This window comes from Scaptodrosophila lebanonensis, unplaced genomic scaffold (genome assembly GCF_003285725.1).
Source record: "Scaptodrosophila lebanonensis strain 11010-0011.00,11010-0021.00 unplaced genomic scaffold, SlebRS2 tig00001412-arrow-pilon, whole genome shotgun sequence".
In the NCBI taxonomy this organism is placed as follows: domain Eukaryota; kingdom Metazoa; phylum Arthropoda; class Insecta; order Diptera; family Drosophilidae; genus Scaptodrosophila; species Scaptodrosophila lebanonensis.
Window position 1 is genome coordinate 11,173,011 of NW_022060739.1, and position 25,670 is coordinate 11,198,680.

The following is a 25,670-nucleotide window of genomic DNA, read 5'->3' on the forward strand; positions in this document are numbered from 1 at the left end:
AGCATCATTGGCCTTATTTCTTGAGCTGGTTCGGTGTCTGGTTTGGCAGCATTGCTGTTGTTGGCGTAACTGTTTTCAACAGCGCCTTATTTGCTCAGCTTTCAACCCAAAGATTCAGTTTGAAAGTATGTATGTGTGTGTGTGTGTGTGTGTATAAGTGTATGTGTGTGTCGGTGTGTCAATCGCCCCCCAATTTCTTTTATTTAAACATTTTATACTTGAAAATGTTTACGCGGCATGTGCCATTGCCACTGCCGCTGTCGCAGTCGCTGCCACTTGAGGCTTGTAAGACCAACCAAACCAACCAGGGCTCTCTGACTCTTTCAGTGCCAAAAAAAAGAAGAATTAAAAAAAGTGTTTCTTAAATATTTTTATTTTTAGCGCATACTTAGGTTTCACAATCAGCCCACTCTTGCAACGCATTTCGTTTATTGTTATTGTTGTTGCGCTAGTTTTGAATTATTATTGCTGTTGCTGGTGTTGTTGTTGTTGTTGCCCGCCTTTTTACCTTTGTCATCATAGACGGGCAATTTTTGCTTACGCATCTAAGGAAAAACACACACACAGCCAGCCACATACAAATTTTCTATGCCAACATTTACTTTTGCAACTTTGCTTTGGCTTCGTTTCTCTCTGCCTCTTCCCCTTTGTACGCTTCCCTACTTTTCCAACTTGTTCCGTTTCCTCTGGACTGGGCCGTGTTCTTAATTGTTTCGTTAGTTGGGTGGTGGTGGCTGGCAGGCAGCCCAGCATGAGTTTGCTTTTAAATTTGTCTAATGAAAATGGTTTTGATATTATTTATGAGCATAAATTAAAAATTTTACCTCACACACAGTAACAGACACACGCATACGCACACGCACACACCATTACAAGCTTAATTCATTTCTGGTGCATATAATTCATATTGCAAGAAAGCAGCAACAAATTTATGAGCCATGCTGCCAGCCAGGGTCGAGCTTTTGACAAAGCCGCCAACACTGCCAGCACTGGCAACCGCCAACGCCAACGCCAACGCCAACTCCAATAACAACTACAACAACAACAAAAACAGCTGAATCAGCAAGCGCAGCATATTTTTCCAAGGCTGCTGCTGCTACTAGTGTTGCTATTGTTGGTGTTATTGTTGCTGCAAGAGCCACCAACCGAATGCCATTAATTATAAACAAATGATAACACACACACACACACACACACATGTTCCACAAATAAAAATGGCCAAGCAGTAAAGCACAATTATCCATTACTCTGTCTATATATAAGAAATATAGCTTTAAAGTTGATAAATTACTTGAGCTGTCAACTGTGGTAGCTTTGGGAAACTATTACAATAAAATACTTGCCACAGTTTGAGAAATTTGAGCGTTTGATTTAGTTCTAGCTTTAAATCACTTAAAATACAAATCGCAGCCACTCAGTAGTAGGGGTAGCCAATAAATAGTGCTGAAGATCAATTCTAAAATTGTCAGCGCCATAATCTAGATATATATTCAAGCTACCTGAAATAAACATTCAAAGCTTTAGGAAACTTAGTTGTATAAGAACAGCGTTCTTATTTAAAACTATCCATCGTGGACAATCATTAAATTTGTTAAATAAACTGGACGATTAATTATTTCTTTTATGATGAGGTTGTAGTATCCGGCTAGTCCCTGGGGAGCTGCACCCAGGACGTTGATAACCACTTCATATAATATGTACAAATGTTTTAAAGACAGCTATTTATTTTAGAGATAACATTAGACTTCTTGAAATATATTTGTAAATACAGTCTATAAAAAATTTATGTCAAGCCAAGAAGTTAAATTCTAAGCAGCGTTCAAACAAGACAACTTGCATAATTACTTTTGAACGATATTCAATTACGTAATAGTTAAATGACGCAATTAATTTACAGTTACACCGCCAGAGACACCATGTTGCAATGCCAATATCGATCTGAGTAATTAAAAGTCACGGCTTTCACAGCTTTCTTGAGTGACTTGGCAATTAGCTTGAGTGCAGCCTGGCGGCATTCGCTTTTTGAATGCTAGACAGACAGAAGGCAAACAAACTACAAAAAAAAAAAAAACGGCAAAAAATATAATCAATTTAATGTCTGTAGAGACGCACAGCTACTACACCTGCTCGACACACGAAAGCCACATTATTAAATGGGCCAAAAGAAGATAGTCAGCCCCGGCGCCCGCCCACAATCGAAGTAAATCATACCTGGCTCTTGGCAGTGAGCCGGAACCAACAGGCAACATGACGATGCCAATGACGACGACGACAGACCCACTTGACTCTCCAAGCAAATAGGTATTGAGTGCAAAATTATGTTCGGTAAATAGTTGTCATCGTTTCATTGTCGTAATTGCGTTTGCGATTGCGTCTGTTGTTATCAGACGGCGTGTCGTGTACTTTTCCGGTAGTTACCTGCGCGGCGTTTCTTTCCGCGCCAATAGTTGCCACAACTGCAAGACATCGCTAAGCAAATTGCTGGTCCAAGAAGATTCATTATGAGAATTATAATGAATCAGAAATTGGAAACCCTCAATCAATTGTGTGATGGGCGTTTAAGAAAAAACTTTCAATTGATTTCCTGTTAACCCCCTAACCATAGCTAAAGACAATACTTGAAAATCACTGTAGGCGGCAGTCCATGGTTTCTAATTTCAACTGAATACGCCAATCAAAAATTATAATAAAAGTAAATAATGCACAGGTTATGATTGTTTGAACGGCTGCTTTATATAAGATCTAAGTGTAGTTGCCTTATGGTAAGTTTCTTTTAAATTTTAACATAAATATTGTAGAAACTGAATATTTATTTGCCAAGAAATTTATGGAAAATTGAAAGTAAATGTAAAAATACGAATGAAATTCCATTAATTTATTGCATTTATACATTTTTATGTAACTTAAAAATATATTTAGATATATGTACACCAAACTCACAGTTCTTCGATCATGGAATTTATATTATATTACGTATCTAAAATATGCCTCTTGCATCGCTTATTGCACATTCTTTTGATCGTTACTGGAACTGGAGTTGAGGTCCACAAAATAATTGTTGTAGATCATTGAATCAAATGTCAAGGTTCAGAAAATAATGTTCAATTCTGTATCGCTTTAAACGCACTGTTTAAAGTATGCTGAACAATTATAAATGAAATGCTTAAAAGCTTATTTTTCCAACTACCAGCAATTTTATAGCAACAGAAGTTGCAGAGTTAATTCTTTCGACACAAAATTGTTGGCTGGAAAAAGCTGCTTTCGCCGCAAGTTTTTAATCTGGCCAGGTGTGTGTGCTTTTTTTTTACTCATTTAAAAGCGCTTTTTCAGGCACTAATTATTCTAGTGGCTGTTCAAAAACTCTTAAAACTTAATCTGAGAAAATTTGTAGTGCACTATTTTAGTGAACAATTCTTTCTGCGCGCGCTTTAAAATTCTTCCACTTGCCCTATAAATCCCATCACTCTTCAAACTTTACAGCTCAACAACTCGTGTTATGCAAACGATTAGCTTTTTTATGCGGCATATGGTCAAGTAATCGCATTAAAGTGGCCATCGATAGACGCCAGTCCATGTAATTTACATAATATGGAGCGCAACTCATCCCAACCGCCCCAACCGAGCCGACCGGATCCTCCCCTCCCCTTCCCGAGTTACGCGTGCCGCGTCGTGTGTTCGGGGGCTTTATTATAAAATCAAAATACTCTGCCCGCTACAGAAAGTTTTTTGTTTGCAAGTTTACTTTATTACTGCCCGGTGGTGGTTACTCGTCCAGTGAGTGGTGCAGGCGTTCAGTCCCAAACATCAGTCCACCACATCGTTAGTGTCGGCGGCTTGCCACACGCGCTCTCACGAACTACACACCGAATCGGCTTGTAAGGGTCAGCCCCAGACCCCAGACCCCAGATTCCAGTCTCAATGTTTGTACATTGCAGCAAAAGCTTAACAACATTTTTTATACACTCACAAGTATAAGTATGTGTATGTGTGTTTTGTTGAATTTCTTTGTTGTTTAAAATTGATTGTTTCAAGTGATTATTTGATTTATTTATATTAATTATTCAAAAATGCTAGCAGAGTTCATGTTTACAAAGTGCTTATTCATAGTGAATACAGTATTATCTTATTAATTAGTTAGTGCACAAATAATGTTGCTTTCTACACGTTTGTGTGCCTCCACTATCCGGAAACTTTTTTTTTCAATTAATTTTTGTCTCATTTTGTTTCCGGATGTTTCTTTCTTGATTTCATTTTAAGAATCTTGTGAGAAATGTTAATTCTTTAATATATTCAACAGCTTCTGACTGGTTTTTTTTTATAAAGTTTTGTTTCATCAAAAATAAGCATTAATAGAGCTTATTTAATTAATGCTTATGTTCCATTCATAAGTTAAATATTATTTCTTTTTCTATATTTACAAATTTTATTAATGAAGCCAACTTATAAATCAAATTTAAGTTTCATTGCGAAGCTATATAGTTTTTATACTTATGTGGAACATTTTAGTTATCCCAACAAAATGCGCCCGATGACCACTTTTCAGGAATATCAGGCTAAGATATCTGCACGGAACAATAACCTTCTTTTGTTTGGTTCCTAATTACATTAGTGATTCGGTTTCTTTTGAATTACCCGAATTCTTTTTGTTCCCTCGTTTGTTCTATCAACAGAGATTGAGATTGAGAGAGAGAGAGGGAGAGAGTCACCTTTGTTGTACATTTTTGTATGATTTTCCGTCAATAAAAGTCATTACGTGGGTCTGGTCTAACCAATTTGGTGGTTTACCTTTGGCTGCAAAAAGGTAACCTTTATAGAAACAACAAAATACAAAGTTAAAAATCTGTTACCTTGGATATATTTTCTGTATCCCTTTAAGGATATTTCATATCTGATTGCTTCTACGTTGAGCAAATAGTGTTCAGTTTTCTCTCTGTGCACCATTCTTGTGCGACGGTGAACTGCAGGTCAATGGTAAGCTCAGCTTCCAGTAGAGAGAACACCCCATATACATATGTAGTAATACACACATACATACATATTATATACAAGTATATGCATATATCCACACAGAGAGGCATGCAAAGGCAATCTTGCCGACAAGACAAACAAGTGCGGAGTGGGATTACTTGTATGTGTGGAAGCTTGGAACTGCTTGAGATTAATGCCATAGAAATGTATTCCATTGTGCCACAGCCACGAGAACTCAACACGCCGAAATGGCGGTAAGTCACATGTTGCGTGCCCCCCCTCCCCGCCCACCACCAACAATTGTCCCCTATGGCATTAGGCACTTTTCCCTCGCCCAAGTGTGTGTGTGTGTGAACTGTGCGAGCTAGTGTGCATGTCTGTGTGTGTGTGTGTGTGTGTGAGAGTGTGGTTGTGTTTGTGAAGTGCGATAAAAGTAGTACAGGCAATGGCACAAGGAAACCGATTCAGTTAAGGCAATAATAAGGAAATAACGTTTTAATGGCGGGCGCTCTCAGTGGGCGCCAACAGGAAGCTGGGCGTGACAACGCCCCCTCTCACAATTCGGTCATACGTTCAGGGCTATCGCATAAATATATATATTTAAAAGCTTACTGGAAATAGCTCTACTCTTCTTATCGCATTTATTATTTTTCAAACAGATTGCGGAACCAATTTGTAAAACGTAAATAATACATTTCAAATGAAGAAATACCGAAATAAACTTTTAAAGTTTAAATTTAGAAGGAAATCTTAAAATACAATATTGTAAAATAATGTATTTATAGATAAGCACTTAAATGTGTGTATATCAAGGTTGGGAGATTTCAACTCTTCTGCTTTCCGAAAGACCCATTGATCGAAATGACTATATTACCTCTCTTATGACTATATTATCAGCCCTCATTTGCATCAAGTTGCGAATCTAAATTTGTCTAAATGTGCTGCCGTTTTTATCAGTAATTTATTTTTGCCATACTTAGGAAATATTTGCTTATTTACGTATTCTGGAGTATATTTAGATATTTCTTATGACCTCATTTCGAACGGATTTTTGTACATATTGCTTGCAAATTAGAAAGCTAAACTGCTCTGAATTCCAATTGAGTGTGGTGAGTGAATAATTGCTTTCGAAACACTTTTGAAACATTTGCACTCGTAAGAGCTGATTTCCCCTCGACAATGAGAACACGCCAAATAAAAACGAAACTTGATGTCTGCCAGCATTATCATAAAAATGCAAAAGATTCTTCAATTTAAGACTGTTATAAAATAGAAAAGACAATCACACTAGATGGTTGAGGTTTCAAAGCATCTACATGGTGTCTTAAAAAAACTGACGTTTACAATTTTACTTTTGCCTTGATTTTCATTATCTTTTAAAGCATAAAATGATCTCACTTGCACTTAAGCTTTAGCTATATTAACTGCAAGATTCAATAATTTCTGCGTATTAATAGAGGTAATACAACCAGTTTATGGAATCACAGTTCTTGCGTCTTCATTTTAGAACTAATTTTAATGGAAAAAGCGCGAAAAGCTAGATGTTCAGACACAATAAAAAATATCTAAAAAACAATAGATAGCTTAACTATGCGCTTTAATTTCATTTTAATCTTAAATTGGGTTCGTGGAATGCTGAGTGTAAGATTGTTTTCTTGGAGTTCGTGATAAGAGGAAGCGCATGTACTGAGGTCGTACACACTGGCACTTATCTGCTTCTAAGTAGGTATGTGGGTGTGCAGGTGTGCCATAATAATAATGAGCATGAAAAAGTTAATGATGCGGGCACGGACCAGACTGGCATGGCAACCATCAGCCCCGTTGGCGGATGTGCTACAAATATGGCTATATGGTAACGTTACAGGCTCGTAAAACGCCACGACCGCAACCAAATGTCAAACCTCAGAAAGTTTTGTGCCTTTTTGCCTTTTCATTACGGAGTGTGCCGTGAAAAGTTTCAAATCGTATTTAACAAAACAAAACTGGCTTGGCTGCGGTGTCGCCGATTTAAGCGTTTTAAATATCACCACAAAAAGTGCAGCACCAACAACAAAAAGTAGTAAATGAGCATAAACTTTTGTTGGTATTTTGTCTTGCAGGCTGCTGCAAATGAGCAATTGCTATGCAAACGCTCGCAGCTTGGCATATTTTTTTATACCCTATATCCAAATGGTGAAAGCGTACACAAAGCAGTGTGACTGTATGTAACAAACAGAAGAAGTACGAGTATGTATAATCAGCTTGACGCGACGAATTGATGTTGAGTTCTTCATCTGCTATTTTTACCGTCTGTCCGTCTGTATGAACCACGACAGATTTTTAACCGCAAAAGCTAGGGACATAAAACCGTACACAGATCAAATTTATCACAAGCCATATGTAGCCTAATTATTTTATATAGCTACCATAGGAATGATCGGTGGAAAAGGCACTCTAAGTAATCAAAGCCTTTTTACAAATAACAATATAACAACTAAATTAAGTATACATACGTTTTTAATATTTCCTCACTATAAACTAAAGTTTCGTTAACATCGGTGTATTATAGTATGTATGTCATCTAGATGTCATATAAACGATTAGTTCCGTGATCCCTCTTAGTACCAAAAACGTGTTTGTTTATTACAATTTCGTAACTAAATTTGCCAGTTATGTGTGTTCGTAACATCTAACCACTCATATATTATAGTTGAACTGTTACAGAGTACAAACGAGTAGTATTAGCACTATTTTGGTAATCTACTCGTTTTGTTTTAGCTTTTTTTGTTTACTCCAAACCGCATGGTTTCGTCCTCGGCTGAAAAGCCCTCTTCTGCTACATTTAACATTGCAGAATCAGCAGCAGGTCGCGACCCCCTTAACCCACAACAGACACACATACAAGCGCGCTTCAATTTTAAGCCACGATTTCGTTTTATTTGCACCCCAGAGAGAAGTCATGAGGAGTGGAGTGGAGTGGAGAGTAGTGGGGAGGAGGCGCGAGATGGGCAATAAAGAGCTCGCGGAATGAAAATGGAAATGGCAATGGGAATGGGAATGAGCATGCCATACAAATTGTGGGCATTAGTGCCGCGTTCTCGACTCTCTATTTACTTTTAATTAAAATGCGTGTCATGCATTTTTTGTTTCTGGCCAAGATTTGCGGACCTGACGGCCCACACACCAGAATTAGCGCAACAATCGTCTTATGGAGATTTGAGCGGGACAAGTGCCGTTTGGCATAGCTGATGTGATGGATGGATGGATGGATAGATGGATGTTCGTGTCTGGGCTGGTTACAAATTTCTCCCCAATTTCTCGCCACACGTTAATGCGCATTTCTCCACAACCTGATTCGACTTCCTTGGGCAGAGGAAAGCTTTCGGCGGAGGCTGTTCATTAGACAAATGACCTGCTTCTTGATTGAACTCGAAAAGTGCAAGACTCGTTTGATTTATGTGCTCTGATGCCTATCAAACCTAATTACTTTCGTTCAAAGATAATGGATAAAAATACGACCAATATGTTTTGTAAAGTCGGATAAATGTGGGCACATTTCGTTTGCTTTTGTCATTGTAAATGCCCAAAAAAAAAAAGAAACTGCCAGCCGCTTTTTGAATGGTCAGGCAAATATGCGAAATGTTAGTTGGTTGCACAGCTGTTTTTGGAATATATGTATATACTATAGACATATAATTTGCCACAAATATTTGTGCAGTTGTTCCGAAAAGCCGAAGCATTCTGGCTTATTTACTTATGGAAACGTGTAATAACTTTGCATTTGTGGAAGTCAGAAATATGGTATAGAAATGAAGTTATTGAACTTTTCAACTTAAACTTTAATGTTGAATGTAGATTTATTTCCAATGGCTTTTATCACGTAAATACTATTTCATTAGATGATTGAATAAACTTATATGGTGTTTATGTTGTTGTTCAGGCTAAGAAGACTGTCTTCAGATGGAAAAAAAATTATAGATTATAAGATAGTATAATTAAAAATAATATTCGATAAATAGGTAAAATAATAATACCAATACAGCAGTGGGAATCTTCAATCAAGTTGACGAAGTTTAGTTATGAGTGGCCCTACTCAGAGCTATGTGTGTCCAAATATTCTCCTGGCTTAAAACAAACAAGAAAGGGAAACAGAGCACGCACGAAATACTCGTACATTGTGTAAGACGTAATTAGTTCTGCTTTATGACCATCACGACGAACCGTCTGTAGGTCATAAAATGCCAAAATATCACAAGAAATCGGAAAATGAAGGTAATAAAATAAATACAACCCAATTTTGTCTGCATACCAACGTTTGCATTAAACGTATAGGTATATAATCGTATCCAATAATAGCTTCAATAATAGTACACATCTTAATAGACACTTATTGGGTGTTTAATCTAAAATATTAAAGTATTTAAGGACTACTTTTTTAGCTTTAATTCAATTTCTTTTACGTTTAAATATGAATATAAATATAAAGTTAACTGTGTAGAAGAACACGTCATTCTTTTCTTATTTGTTGTCAACAAACGTTTTCGTCAAAGATAGTGAGAACAAAACTTAACTAATTTAAAACATAAAACTGCATGTGGAAGAAAACAATAACGTTGTAAAGAAACTTCTTTAAAGTAAAAACTTAGCCGGAATTTAATTTGTAGCGCTCAAAAAAAGTTTTTATTGTGAACAATGCTCGAACATTTAATCGAATTTGAGAACTCTTTCCAATATTGTATCTCTTTGTCGCGTCGAATGCTCTGTTGTTACTTCATTCTGATTTGATTTTCAGAAACAAAGAACTGCTGTTTTGAAAGTCAATAACAAATGTAAAGAATATTAGCAGTTGAAAAATGTAGGGCAGCAGTTCGTTGCACACGAGCCCGCACCTACTTTATTGCTGTTTTAATGGGGATCGGAAAAAAAGAAATAGACAACGCACCCACCCACCCAAAAGAGAACCTGATTAATTAAACATTTTAATTTGATTAGCCCGCAGACTTCCTCTGCTCGCTCGATTGAAGTTTGTTGGGCTCGGTTTTCTGCTCCAATTTCCACACAGCGCTGATGGCTGTCTAAACGAGTCCAGCAACCGGTGCGGTGCGGACCGGTCCAGTCCGCCACCCCTTGGTTGATTAGGCAGCGGAATGCGTCATCATCAGCTGTTTTCGAGCACATGGCAGGCGTGCGTCTATCGTTATCGTTATGAGTGTGTGACTTCGCTTTAATGAGCAATCGATGAGGCATTGAGCCGATAAAGAAATTTACATTTTGCGACTTTTCAGCTACATACTCGTATGTGTGTATGTATGTATGTGTGTTGCTGTATTTGTTGTTGCTGTTGCTTTAAGTTCATTAACCTCATTTGGTTTATGGCTTGAAACAAACGCTCACTTATGCATGCACATCTCCACATACTTACTATACATACGAGTATGTGTGTGTATTTATAGCGCTAATTTGTATCGTTGCCGAGCCGCTGTCGTTGTTCTTGTTTTTGTTGTTGCATGCCGACATGTAAGTGAAATAAATTTTATTTCTCTGTGCAATATAAATTACGCGCCTTTGCCAACGGCAGCCACAAATCCGTACAACTTCTCAAACGGCCGCCCCAGTCAGACACAGATCATTAAAGTGCCAAGTGCAGCGGGCCTTCCCCTTGTCACCTCCCCCCTTCCCCCACTCGCTCCTCGCTTTAAACTGCACAATTCTGCTTCTATATACGAGTATGACTGTGGGACGATAATCTTTTCATTCAACGCAAAGTCGGCACAAAACCCAAAATTTATGTGCATTTGAGTTTTCAAAAGATGCATTCAGCCGGGTGAAGTGTGCGGCCAGAGATTGTGGTTAATTATGAAAATATAATTATATGCTCAGAGCAGAGAAGCTGTGATTTATTTTCGACTCAGTCTGAATGTTTGCTGCATAAAGATGTTTTGCGGTTTCCTATGTTTGACTATGGCATGAAATGCATGTTGATTGTACTTAGGAATCTTTGCAAATCAACAATTGAAATAAATTGCATTATTGTTTTGCTATAAACTGGCTTCCATTGCATAAGTAGCAGCTATTGTTTAAATCGGGTATATTGTAGTTATTACCTACAAGACAGCATACGACAATAAATGTATACAATGTATATCTTTTATTTGAAGACCGCCTTTTGTTCATCTTTATGATGCAAATAGAGTTGAACGTGTTTGTTTATGTGATTAAACTATTGAATGTGTAATGCACACACAGGAGTGGACATATTCTTCTTATGTTTAAAAATATGCTGTATAACTAAAATAATTTATTTTCAAATTGAAAACAATTTTGAAGGCGGTTAATGTACGTATATTTTCTCGAGCTTTTTGGTGTAACCTAGTTACATAGTTTTTTCATTCTTTGTCTACATGTGGATCTGTGTGTAAGGGGGGTCTCTGACCAGTTCCGCTAATAGTCACTGCCGCAGGTTTGCTTTCGCAATTGGACTACAATTTCATTAATTGCATTTAATTGCTTACGTTTTCAAATAGTTGGCTTTGTTTGACTCTGTGTTTTTTTAATTCTTTGTGCAAGCCGTTTAATTGCATTTTGTGTTACATTTTCATTGGCAAACGCTTGTCACTCGCTCTGTTATTGTTGTCACACTCCAGCAAGCAGCGTGCACGACCTTCATTAATAAATAGTTTTTATTATATTCTGTTTCCGAAAGGGTAAACAATCGATCCCTTTATATGAACAGGATGATAAGATGAATTGTTATAGACATGTGCGCCACTTTGTCCGTCTGTATGAACCTCATAAACTTTTGAGTTAATACAACTAGGGACACTAACTTGGCAAGTAAACCTAGTTTAACACAGACCCTATCTAATTTAAATATATTATATACGTAGCTGCTATAGAACGATCGGTGATGAAAACCCTCTTAATAAAATAGTTTTTTGTTTGTTTATTACGATGTCGTCACCCAAATAGATACCTATTAGTCTTTCAAAAAGATTCACTATGTTCTGAAGTTTCAGCAAAATCGGTGCACTAGTTTTCATGGTTGCCATAGAAACGATCAATTACAAAATTACTTAATAAATAAATGTTGGTTATTGCAACACTATATCATATAGCTGTCTGGATTGTTTTTGGGGTGAGGACTGTGGCTCTAACATTCTACTCGCTATAATAGGTATTACTAATTATACATACGTTATCGTTGTCGTTCCGAAACTTTACGCCAAACAACTGCAGAGCGAAATAAATGGCCCGATAATGAAAATGTCGGCGAATGGCTACCTGCCTGCCTCTATTCTTCGGAGAATAATCAATCAAATGCCGACAATATCATATTTATACTCTTCCCCGCCCGTCCATCACACTCTGAACGTGTATGGAGAATACTTTTTCACAGAATTGACACAGATTTTCATCAACTTAATTGCGCTGACGCTTAAAGCGCAACAAAATCATATGGCGGCAATGGAGTGAAGTGCAGAGAGTAGAGAGTGGGGCGATGAGAGGCGAGGCGAGGCGACACGCTACGCACAGTCAACAAGCGTGCCAAAGTGTTGTACAAGTGCAGCAACTTGCCACGTTCACAGACATACAGACACACAGACACACAAATAGGTAGACACTCAAACCACCAACTCATCAACTTTTGGCGCCCACAACGCGCTCCCAGTCGCTGCTTATCAGTAGCAAGCAACAACAACAACGATGACGACGACGACGACAACGTCAAACGACGTGCCACGCCAAGCACTTGTAAAAATTGTACTTCCGCTTTGTTAGTTGACTACCCAGCTACCCCTAGCCCCACCCCCACCCCCACTACCACCAAAACGCCCTTCCCCTCTCGAGACTCACCAAAAGTCCAACGTCATTTCAATTTATGACATTTTGACAGTTTTTCGATTTTACGTGCCTCGAATTTTACGCGCAAAAAGTTTACGAAGCGCATCCTATAGGAAGGAGCAGCCGAATCAAAATAGGTATAAAAAAACTACACGCCATACACTCTTTAATTAAAATGAAAAAATTAAATTACATGCATAGTCATTGTTGTTGTCGCTGATTGCTTGCCAGACTTTCCAACACGCCCCCCGCTCCAGTTCCAGTTCCAAATGCAAATGCAAATGAAAACTGAAGCGTGGCTCAAAAATGTCAATACGCAAATAAACACACGCACGCACACCCACACACACACCCAACACCACCCATATAGCCTTAAGTACACATGCAAACGTATCTGTGTGTGTTTATGTAAATACAAACAGCCCCACATGTGAACGTATCTAGATACACACGTTTTTAAACATTAGACTGCCGGTGCGAACATCGACAACTACAGGCAAGGCAGCGGAAAATAATTCATTTCAATTTTAATAAATACGTTTAAAGATATTTTTCAAACCTATTTTTCATTGAACAACAAAACTGTAAATATTTGTAGAATATTTGGGAAGAAAAAAACTGTAAATATTTGTAGAATATAAACCTCGCTTAGAAAAACATGCGGCACAGTATTTGTCGTACAGAAATGTTTAAGAATTGACAGTAAACAAAGCGCCTTCTTTTATTTGGCAAATGCAATTTTCTGAAAGGGTAACATGAAATCAAATTAAGCCAATTTGCGGAGTAGTAATATTTGGTCAATCTCGCACAAAAATCTCGCACAGGTGTCGACTTTCTGCACAATAGAAATGAATTCCCATGAATTCCCGATGAAGAATTCCCCTTGAATCATAGAAACAAATCACTTTAAGCTTCCAAGGAATGCCAAAAAAAAAAATGGGCTACATCTTTAAAAAGTCCTGTTTACTTATAGACTACAGTTCAATAATAAACACTAATAATTTATTTTTGAATGTAATGGAAGAGCATTTTGAGTTTGAAGTTTTATTAATAAAACACTGATCAAATTCTTAAGCAGAATGTTCACTGTACTTTTGCATTGTAAGCTGAAAATGAAATAATAATATTTCATATTCATATTTGTTTAAAAACAAAGTGAAAAATGCTCCAATTTCGACCACTGAGCATTTCTCGGTTTCTGTATGTCGGAGAGACAATTTATTTTGCTTCATTTTAGAAAGGAATTGTTTGCCAAAGGCACACAAAACAGACAGTTATTACAGACATATTAAAATTCATATATGTACAATACATACATATTTGATCAGCCTTATGAACATAATATATGCATGTGTGTGTGTACGTATCTGTGTATGTATGTGTATTTACATTTGTGGACTGACAAATCAACGCACAAGTTCAGAGTCAGACCGCGGCTTCAATTGGCACGGCGTCCCATAAATCATCAATTGTTGGGCACTCTCGCTGTCTTTCATTTTGTTTACATTTCGCTGGCAACATTGTTGCTGTTGCTGTTGCTGTTTTGTTATAGTTGTTGTTGTTGTATGTTGGCACTTGATGTTCCTTCTACTTGACTGACTGACTGAGGACTGCGGCCCGTTGCTGTGTTTGCTTCAATTACATTGAATTGAATTATAATTAAGTGTTAATGGTCATTTAATAACATTGTTATCGTTCATAGTTTAAATCGAATTACACCAATTTAAAGTTTCCTAAAAGCTAGATCTTCTTTACAAGTATAAATGGACAGCCGAACACGTTTCACAAATTCGAGTAACTGTTGAGGCGCGAAATTTCATTTCAACGTAATTAATTGTGAACAGACTTTCATCGTTTATGAGACAAATGAAAAGAGGCATATGAAAGTATTTACCGTAGAAGTAGCGAGAAAATTGGTTGGAAACAAATGTGAAAACCAGTCTTGAAATAAAGTTCAACAAACAACACTGACGATAAATAAAATTAAAATCTTGCTGATTTATGTGAAGATATGATCAAATTTTGTTAAATTAAAAAAGCGGGCTGTAGAGATATGTATGTGAGAAGAATTAGAAACGGGATTTCCTAATAAGATATAGTTCAGTTATAAAATGATTTCTTTAGAAGCTAAATCTTTTGGTAAACCAATTCCAGCGCAACTTACAAAATACTTATTAAATTAAATAATTAAATTACACCTTCACACCTTTCATCAAAATTTCATAATCGGATGGATAGTTGTTGTTGCAGTTGTTGCACACAAATTAACATATTTAGCTTTGTTGTAAACTCTATACAACTATTTCCGACACCTTTCAATTGATGAAAAAAGTGTATATATAAGTGATAATTGCTTATCTCGTGTGTCCACAGATGATTCAAGAAAGTTCGCAAAATTCGTGATCTACGAAAATTATGCAATCGAAAAAGTTAAATATCTCATCCAAGATCAGACAATATCTTCGGTGAATGTATATGGAATTAACCGTTGTTCCGCACAAGGCTGATAGCCAAAATCAAAAAGCCTTCGGATATTGCAAAACGATTTTCTGATTTGGGATGTGAAAATAAAATCCCTTTGCTAAAATATGTATTAATATTATTAGTATTATTTTTAAAAAGTCCTGTTTTAATTGTCCATTTGGATTGGTTGAATATATGTTAGATATATGTACCAGAGTTGGCTTTAAAAGTGATGGGCTTGGAAAGGAGAACTAGCCCCAGAAAACGGATACAAAAACCTTGGCCACCATAGAGTTAAACCCCTGATACGATAAACAGTTCACCCAACTATTTGCTTGAATCACCTTTTACTTCGTTTCTTGCACAAACAGATTGCTGTTAAGTCGATATTAATTATGCACAAATTTTTGGCATTATTTAAAATAATTGTAAGTATATAAATAGAGAAACCTCATGAACATAACGGCCTCTGCTTTTGTGCCGCAACAAAATGGATTAGCTGTCATTTTGGAGGCCCAATCTGGAAATCAGCGGTCGACCCTTGTCGTCTGAAATTTGTCAGTTTTTGTGCCACCAACGACCGTACATTCATTTTGTCGACATTAATTTAATAATTACTTTTAAAGGGTTTTTTTCGGCCGTTTTAAATGGTATTTTGGCCGCACAAATGGCATAAATAATAGCTGAATGTATTCATTTGACATCGGCGTAATTGAATTGTTCATGGCAGTTGTATGTATATACTATAGGTGTGAATAATTGCTATAATTGGGGCATACATTGATTGCTTCCGATGGGGGGCGCACAAGAAAGTTTAATTTGCATACATAAAAAAAAAAAAAAAAAAATTTGACATTTATTAAAATGTTGTGCATATGTAAATGCAAAAGCATTGTAAATTTGATTAATATAAAAACTGTTTACACTGTTTTTGGTTGGGTTTTTGTCACATCGCCATAAGCGACTTTTTCACGCGCCGTTGTAAGCGTGGACTCAACCGAGTGCATTCATTATTCATACTTTTATACATTTTGCACAAATTAATCAATTTAAAATTTATGGCCTGGCAGGGCACAGGGCGGCGTCATCGCACAGTAGACCGAATTAGGGCCTAATTGGATGAATTGTCAGAGGCCTTTAATTTCGTTAGTGTATTTATGCATAGTTTATGGATCGACCATCCTCTCGACATTGCAATTGTAGCTTCAATGAACTATTTCCACAAAGGAAAAGGATCAAGTGAGTCTTAATTATTTTTAACTTTGTACAAATTTGAAAGTTATAGAAAAACCTCCAATATTTATTATTATTATTTCGCTTTCTGATGAAGACAATCAGCGACACATCTCCTTGTCGATGAACTAAAAATGCCTTTAATTGTAATTGGATTATTTCATTCATTCAATTCATTTCGCATACCCACTGTGTCCACTTGGGCTTGAGCTTTAACCCTTTGCTGCCGGCTGTTGCTTTTGCCATCGGCAAATTGTGATTTGTGTTACCGGTTTTCATTTTTCTGTTTGCTTTGCGCTGACGCATTCGAAAGCTTTTGTAAATTATTACATATAAACTCGTTTCTTTTGTTATTAAATGCATTATTTAAGACGTCTCGCCCCGAGTGGCCCAAAAGGGCGCTTATGCCCACTTGTGTGTGTGTGTTTGCGAGTGGAACTTTGCAGCCGCCTTGCTTAACAGCATTGCCTCTTCATAGCTCTGTTATTTCAGCAGTGCCGTCCGCACCCCCACACGCCCCCCCTGCGTCGAAAGCCACACCAACGAGTTGGGATTTGGTTGCCTCAGTCGAATGCTGCGTGCAACGTGCTGTGGGAAACTGGTTTGGCTATTAATGCTGGGCTCAGAGACTGCTTAGAGTCCCCCTTGCCTGCGCCCCGACGTCATTGTCGCCATCTAGGCGGCATGCGCATGCCTTATGAATGATTCAAATGCACGTTATGTGCAAAAAAGTAGTGAAAAAATAAAAAAAAAGCCAACAACATCAACGAGGCCAACAAAGAAAACACCGTTAAGAGTTGCTGCTGCACTTTTACATGCCTTGATGGCTGACTAGCTGACTAGCTGACAGTCTTGTTTGCCTGACAGCGACTGAATACATACTCGTATATACATACATACATACATACATACATACATACATACATACATACATACATACATACATACATACATACATACATATGTATGTAGTATGTAGGTGTAGCAGTAGCAGCAGTTGGTTGTCGGTTTGCCATTGTTGGCTTGCTGTGGCATTTTGGCATTGCTTCTGACCTTTCTCAATGGAATTTCGTAAAGCAGCTTTTCATCTACATATGCAAGCAGCTCTTGCAACTATTTGGGATTCTGGAAATGTCGCATGCAACCAGAAGAACCGACATAGAGGCATATAAATTAAAGGCTTTCTCACCAAACAAAGGGGTCAGAATTTAGAATAAAGTATAACCTTTCAAGTTAAGAACAGCTTAAAGCTGATTAACTGCTTAAAGATGAAAACTGTCTTAATAACTTGCAACTACAGCTTATATTGTCTATAGTTTCCAGCTGTTAATAAGTGATGAACTACTTAATCTGCAACTAAAGCAGCTTTCAGGCTGTCACTGTTTCTGATCAGATAAGGAGGCAATGCGGCTGCATTGAGAGAAAAAATAGACCTGTTCTTGCAGAAATTGAGTTTGACTTTCGTATGTTGTTCACAATATATTAATTTCCAAGAATTTAGATATCTAGAAACTCTGAAATATGATATTATATGTGATATACACTTGTTATTACTTATTACATGTATGTTTGAAATTAAAATTATTGTAAATGCAATTCTGTAGGTATATATTTGAAATTTGCATATTCCTTAATATAAATTGTTCCATTTAAAGCCTTTCTATCCCTATTTCCGTTCGTAGTTTTTACGGTTTCTACAAATCAACTCAATTCTGAGTTTTGCGGAAACGAAATGCGCGCAACTCGGACCTATTAATATTAAATGTCTTTCACCCACAAATATCAAATATTGGGTAATAGGCATGGTGTCAATAGTATGTCATTACAAAAACGATATTAAAAATTTATGAGCAATAACTACAATAACAACTACAACAATGCAATCAACACGCTATTGCTATGTCGGTGACATTGTCATTTCCAATTTCTCCGCCACAAGGCAGAAATGGGAAAAAAAAGTCGATTACTACCATATTTATATTCAAAATAGATATGAAAGAAATCACAGCGATATACAACAACAATAAAATACACGCGTAACTTTCATTTTTTATGACATTGCCTTCCCCCTTCCCTCCCTCGGCCACATATACGCACACACATTTTTTGAATTTGGTGTTTACTATCATTATGTTTGCTCTTTTGTTTCTTTCATTGCAGTTGAATAATTCTCAAGGTCTTTTGGCTGCTGGCTGGCTGACTGACAGACGGACGGACGTGCGGACAGACGAATGAGCGGCCAGTGGAACTGAACCGAGGACTGAACACACAGCTTTAACAGCAACAACAACACACACGCATACAAACTGCGGCATGAGGCATTGGTCGAGGCTTGCCACCAGTTAATGAAGTGCGCATCGTCACGGCCATAAGCAGCAAAAGCGGCGGCAAACTGGACCCCATGGATCAGACACATGTGAGAGGACGTCGAAATAAAGCCAAATTGAAGGCAGCAACAAAGTGTGCGTGTGTGTGAGAGTGTGTGTGTGTGTGACTCCACCTAACATGTGAAAGCAAGAGAGTCGTTTAAGACAGAGAGCTCCCATATGTGCCAACAACAATATACGACGACTACAAGGAATTAACAGTAACACACGCTTGAGGGGAGCCAAGAGCGTAGTGAGAGCTGAGAGAGCTGAGAACGTGCGCGTGTTTAACGATAAGTCTGATAATAAACATTATACAATTTAACATAAACTAAGGCAACAACTACAACAACAGCACCAACCAAAAGCCCAAAAGCCCAAAAGCCCAAAAGCAAACATATCGACCGGAAGAAGGAAAGCAGAAGGAAACTTTAACAACAGCCAGTTAACAGCAGAGACTTAACAGTCGCCTAACATGCACTCTACATAACCGTTTAGAATTAGCATCACAATTGCGTCAAATAAGTCGCAAATCTGTACAGGACTGACCACAAAGCTAACAACAACAATAGCAACAACAACAGCAAACCAACTTTAGTTAACAGTAAAAGCAAATAAACCAAAATTTATAAAATGACGCTGTTAAGTTTCACACGCAAAATGCGGGGACGCATGCGCTCCAACACCTGTCGCATAGTTCTGCTCACCTCTCTCGTTTGGGTCATCTTTGACTTTGTGCTGATCGCCCGATATTCGGACTGCATAGGCAAGGATGGCTGGCGGTGTAAAAGGTCCGGCGAATACGATGTGGAGGTGAGTAACTCTCTTAAATAGCCCAACTTTTCAACTGATCTAAACTAATTACCCTTTAGCTACCCAACGCCGAGCGTCTGGTGGATGATAACCAATTGGTCGATGATAATGAAATCAATACGGAGAAATCGTTTGACGGTGATTCTGGGGGCGTTATTGGCGCCGGATTTGCGTCCGGCGGTATTTCGATGACTTATCGCACTTTAGTGCTGAAAAAATGGTTCCAAGCGCCCACAGTACGCGAAGTAAAGGGCAAGCCCGGTGAAATGGGTAAGCCCGTCAAAATACCGTCGGACCTGAAGGAGCTCATGAAGGAGAAGTTCAAGGAAAATCAATTTAATCTGTTGGCCAGTGATATGATCTCGTTGAACCGTTCGCTGACAGATGTGCGGCATGAGAAGTGAGTATAAGAGTGATCCAAACTAAATGTTGATAAAAATGATAAAATGAAAAAAGAGATAAAGATATTACTACTTATATACCGTGAAAACTCTCTTGGCCGGCCCAAGGGGAGTGTCCGCTTAAGGGAGTACTTAAATACTTTATATACCGATCGAATGTTTTAGAAAAAGGGACCGCCGAGGAGAGTGTCCGGATAAAAGAGGTATCCATTAAGGGAGTTTTCACTGTATATGCTTTAATATTTTCAAAAGTGGCCAATTCTAAATTATTTCGTGTTTTAATTCACAAACATTCGTTGTGTCCCACAGTTGTCGTCATAAACACTATCCCGCAAAGCTGCCCACTACCTCAATTGTGATAGTATTTCATAATGAAGCCTGGACGACATTGCTGCGTACCGTTTGGAGTGTTATCAATCGCTCCCCTCGATCGCTGCTTAAGGAGATCATACTGGTGGACGATGCCAGTGAACGAGGTATTTGAGTTGGCAACCCATCATACATACATATTAAAGAAATTAACGAGTATTTGCCACTTTTTCAGATTTCCTTGGCAAGAAGCTGGAGGATTATGTGGCCACACTACCGGTTCGCACTTTTGTGCTTCGCACAGAGAAGCGTTCGGGTCTGATACGCGCCCGACTGCTAGGCGCCCAGCATGTCACCGTAAGTCAAAAATCTCTACCTAATCATAGATACTTGTATAATATATCTCAATAATTTCCTTTTCTTATTGCAGGGTGAGGTGATTACCTTCCTGGATGCGCATTGTGAGTGTACTGAGGGCTGGCTAGAGCCACTGCTATCGCGTATTGTTCAGAATCGTCGCACTGTCGTCTGTCCCATTATTGATGTAATATCGGACGAAACATTTGAGTACATTACGGCGTCGGATTCGACGTGGGGTGGCTTCAACTGGAAATTGAACTTTAGATGGTAAGAGCTCTTTCTATACTTTAAACCCTCCCCCACTCTAGTATCTATTTCAATTTAATTTACAACTAAATTGAATATTAAGAAGTTACATATATTCAATCTTCAAACTCATTTTAAAGAATTAGAAAGCAACTAATAGAGTAAAAAGTTACTCCAATAAAAATAAATATAATGTTTAGGGTATACAAAGATGTTTTCAAATATACAATATTTGGAATTGTATAAATTATATAAATAAATTATATGTATAAACAAAATTGCTGATCGAAAACCGGGCTATACGGTAGAAGCAAATTCAAATTGTTTCATATTTTCAAAAGCCATATTTTCAGTGATCGCTTCAGACCTACAATTTAAACTGAAATCCCAAACTTTTTCAGGTACCGCGTTCCTCAGAGGGAGATGGCGCGTCGCAACAACGATCGTACGGCGCCGCTGCGAACGCCCACAATGGCCGGCGGTCTGTTCTCAATTGACAAGGACTATTTCTACGAGATCGGATCGTACGACGAGGGCATGGACATTTGGGGTGGCGAGAATCTCGAGATGTCGTTCAGAGTAAGGCTCAAAAGTTATATTTCTTCTCTCTGCCCTCTTGTTTTTGTTGTATTATTTTCCTACAGCTAGCCAAGCCGCAAAACTTGATTTATTTATTGATTTTGTTCACTTAAATTTAATTTTGTCTTAAGAATCAAAAAATGTTTTCAAATTCCAAAATTTTCTAATAACATGAAACAAATTTCACCCCAAAAATAATTTGAAAAAAAAAAATACAACACAACATCATGAACCACAATCTACAAAAAAAAACCTGGGATAGATATGGCAATGTGGCGGCATTTTGGAAATAATTCCTTGCTCGCATGTGGGCCATGTGTTCCGTGACAAATCGCCGTACACCTTCCCGGGCGGCGTGGCCAAGATTGTGCTGCATAATGCGGCGCGTGTGGCCGAAGTATGGCTGGACGAGTGGCGCGATTTCTATTATGCAATGAGTACAGGTTCGCAAAAACTATAAACCACCACCTTAACAACAAATTAAACAAATCGAAGCATATATCGTGCATCTCTAATCTCTTATACTTATCTAATATCTGTATGTACTTAATTGGTTTTGACTAAAACAACAGCAACTACAACTCAAACAACAACAACAAACAAACAGTACTATCTAATAGCTACTACCACCACCTACAACTGTTGTAACTCTGTATGCTAGTTCCGAAAAACGGCTAAATAGACTCTAGTTTCAAAAACTAAAACACTAACAACAATTTTGAAAACAAAAACCAAAAACAATATAATACCCAACTTTGTTTTGAGCATAAAGCATCAACATCCAGTTTTTCCTTATAGCTAACGTATTGTAACGATTTTTTGTGTATCTTTTATCGTACATGTATCTATTTATATTGTATCGTAAGTCTCTGACAATGCCACAAACTGAACACCCAGACACCTCAAAAGCTGCTTCCCGTGTCTCAACAAACTGTAAAAAAGAGTTGGCTTAAGGCCTTATGACACTTCACTGAAAACTAGACTACTAAAATCTTGGAACTTATAAATCCACATCCTAGTTTTAATTGCTGCTTTTTCAGCAATGAATTAGCCGGTTTGTTAGTTCTTAGTCTAGTGTCATAATGCCTTTACAAATTTATTGTTTTTATTGTTTGTTTATTTTTTTTTAATTTACGCACTGGCATCTGTTTGAATTTTCACAAAACGACTCGACCTCGGATATCGCTATAAACATTCTTTGTGCTAAATGCTTGTCGCCAATGCGTCCGAGTTTTTTCTACTAACAAAAGATACCAACACTATAATACTTGTTTAATGGAAACCTACTCATTGCCTAACCACTATGTGCCATGTACTCACAATTTTAGCGCCAATTTCTAAATAATTATGAATCCAGAATGATGCCAGCAGGCCGTGAAACATTTAAGCTAAACCGTACATTTAAAACCTACCAAATACATATTTCTGATTTACTTATTCTTTTGCTTCTTAATTTCAAATATATTTCATTGATTTAAGTACATATAAATCCTAATTGGTAATTCTAATTATTGTTAAGTTTTTAGTTAATTATTTTAGTCGTAACTAATATTTTAAAACGAATTCTCTACAATAGGTTTGCCTCAAGCTAAGAGCCCATATTTTGCTCATTTTGGTCATCTCCCCGATATAATTAAAGCTGTCCCTCTAATATTAAATATTATAAGCAAACAAACCATTACAAACTAAAATGTAAATCCTCCGTACTAGTAGATATTTACCACACGTGTCTAAAAGTAGTTTTGATTTGCGATATATTTTCTAAATCTACCAACTAATATCAGTTAGTTAGGCCCGTTATCTCAGGTTCTTGTCAAAATTAACAAGCTCTTTAAAGCAATCATGTGCCAAACCTATTGAATGCCTCACTTACCCGTTAGTTTATTTGCTGATTAAGATAATAGCCTTACAAGGAATATAATTTTTGAGTTAAACTGGCAACTCTTTTGGTAGGTGCTGCCAACTCTTTAAATAGGCGCTGCCAACATAACGATCAAATTTGAACTGTGTGCCAACTGATAAGTACTTCGACAGACACATGCAGTATGTATTAGAGTTAACTTGCTTGGACCTGTCAGCTTCGGCTTGGCAGCACATTTGTGTGGTAAAGACTGCTCTCTATCTTGATAACTCATTTTGTTTTGAATCCATCTGGGCAGAAGATGAAATAGGCAATTTTGTTGCGCTTGGTTAATTAATTTTAAAAACAATTTAGTCATCTAAACAGCTTTCTATATGTATATGTAAATGTGTCTTTCTCTCTCTCCCACTCTTTGTTTTCTACTCGCTCAACACGCTTGTTTCCCCCATAATGCTCAATTACGACTTCTTTCGATTGGGACCGCCCACCTTCAATACGTCAGGTATGGATGTGTGGCGGTGTTTTAGAAATTGCGCCCTGTTCCCGTGTGGGTCATGTCTTTCGAAAGTCAACGCCGTACACCTTTCCAGGCGGCACCACGGAGATTGTTAATCATAATAATGCTCGTCTGGTCGAGGTTTGGCTGGACGATTGGAAAGAGTTCTACTACAGTTTTTATCCAGGTTAACAAATGCTCAAAAACAAATGCTTCTTCACTCTCTATACCTCTATCTCTCTTTCTATATACATATACTATATAGATAATATAGTTTTCTGTTCCGATATTTATCGAGCAAGAAGCGCACGCTCTGCATTTTGCAATTGTCTGTCTTTTGATCTACATTTTTTGTACTTTACATCCATAGTTTGATACTCGTATATGATTTATATGGCATGGCCGTGACAACCACAACCCACTCACAATCAAAAATCCAAAAAGAACCCCCAACAACAAAATATATAAAAATAAAATTCACCACCATGTATATTTGATTTGCAAATTGTCTTCAGTTGCTTTGTGAGTCCAAAAAAAACTGGGCTCCAATATCTATACTTTGTCCTTTCGTTTTGTCCAACACCCGTTCCAGCACACCCACACCGACAAGCACACTGACACACAAATACACACACATGAGCATATCCAAGCAATGTTGGTGCCCCTTTTTTGGTCCTCCGATATGCATATAATATATGTATGTATTGTATATTCCTACCTATCAATGTGTTCTTAGTTACTAATAATATTTAAGCATATGATTTGCTTGTACTTTTTCGCTTTAAATGTCTTATAAATGTACATACTATACTGCATGTTATTAACTACTAATAGTTTTGGGTAGCAATCAGCTTATGTACGAGTGGTCAGGAGCTTTAGCTAATTGCTGTGACATTTTACTGTTGGAGGACTCTGACACAAGCTGCTTGCCATGGGAATAATCTAGAGCTGGAAACCAAATCCATCGATGCTTTCTATTATTCTTTTAGAAATTCGAACAAAAAAACGTTAAAAACATCGATCGATTGATTTTCAAGTCTATAATCAACACGCTGCAGATATGTAAATAGCTTTCAATTACACACTCACAAAACACACACACAGAGACTCACGTATTCATACTATATGTGCTAGCTTTTATCCTTGGAACTCCTTTTGATCTATGGTTTATTATTCTATCCCCGTTTCTAACGCCAATTCCATAAACTAAAGGCGCACGCAAAGCTTCAGCCGGCGATGTCAGTGATCGCATCTCGCTTCGCGAACGCCTGAAATGCAAGAGCTTCCGCTGGTATCTGGAGAATGTCTATCCGGAGAGTTTAATGCCGCTCGACTATTACTATTTGGGCGAGGTAAGCAAGCACTTTGTTCCTGTAATGCTGATCCAAATTTTACGGAAATGTTGACTAAATGTTCACAAAATTCCCAAATACTGTAACATTTCTTCTCCAATAGATACGCAACTCGGAGACTGAAACCTGCCTGGACACTATGGGCCGCAAGTATAATGAGAAGGTCGGCATTAGCTACTGCCACGGCCTGGGCGGCAACCAGGTGTTCGCTTACACCAAACGTCAGCAAATCATGTCCGATGATTTGTGTTTGGACGCGGCCAGTGCCAATGGGCCCGTCAACATGGTGCGCTGTCACAACATGGGCGGCAATCAGGAGTGGGTCTATGATGCAGAGGTATGTGATTTATCGAAATAATTAACTTTATACCAAAATCTTAACTATAATTTTCTTTTATCTGA

General features: G+C 37.7%; 1 protein-coding gene across 4 annotated transcripts in view; it reads left to right on the plus strand.

Moving 5' to 3' along the window:
• The window catches only part of LOC115631009 (polypeptide N-acetylgalactosaminyltransferase 5), a 33,623-nt gene that overhangs the window by 5,096 nt on the left and 2,857 nt on the right, over positions 1 to 25,670 (plus strand). The window contains exons 2-11 of one of the 4 annotated variants that reach the window (XM_030527614.1): positions 18,646 to 19,148; positions 19,207 to 19,664; positions 19,724 to 20,064; positions 20,375 to 20,541; positions 20,610 to 20,731; positions 20,805 to 21,001; positions 21,382 to 21,559; positions 21,822 to 22,002; positions 25,129 to 25,268; positions 25,372 to 25,605. In XM_030527614.1, coding sequence (XP_030383474.1) covers positions 19,485 to 19,664; positions 19,724 to 20,064; positions 20,375 to 20,541; positions 20,610 to 20,731; positions 20,805 to 21,001; positions 21,382 to 21,559; positions 21,822 to 22,002; positions 25,129 to 25,268; positions 25,372 to 25,605 — 1,740 coding nt within the window. In that variant the 5' untranslated portion in view covers positions 18,646 to 19,148; positions 19,207 to 19,484. Of the gene's footprint in view, positions 1 to 18,645; positions 19,665 to 19,723; positions 20,065 to 20,374; positions 20,542 to 20,609; positions 20,732 to 20,804; positions 21,002 to 21,381; positions 21,560 to 21,821; positions 22,003 to 23,922; positions 24,104 to 25,128; positions 25,269 to 25,371; positions 25,606 to 25,670 lie in introns of all 4 variants that reach the window. The other 3 variants (XM_030527615.1, XM_030527612.1, XM_030527613.1) reach the window with 3 other exon arrangements.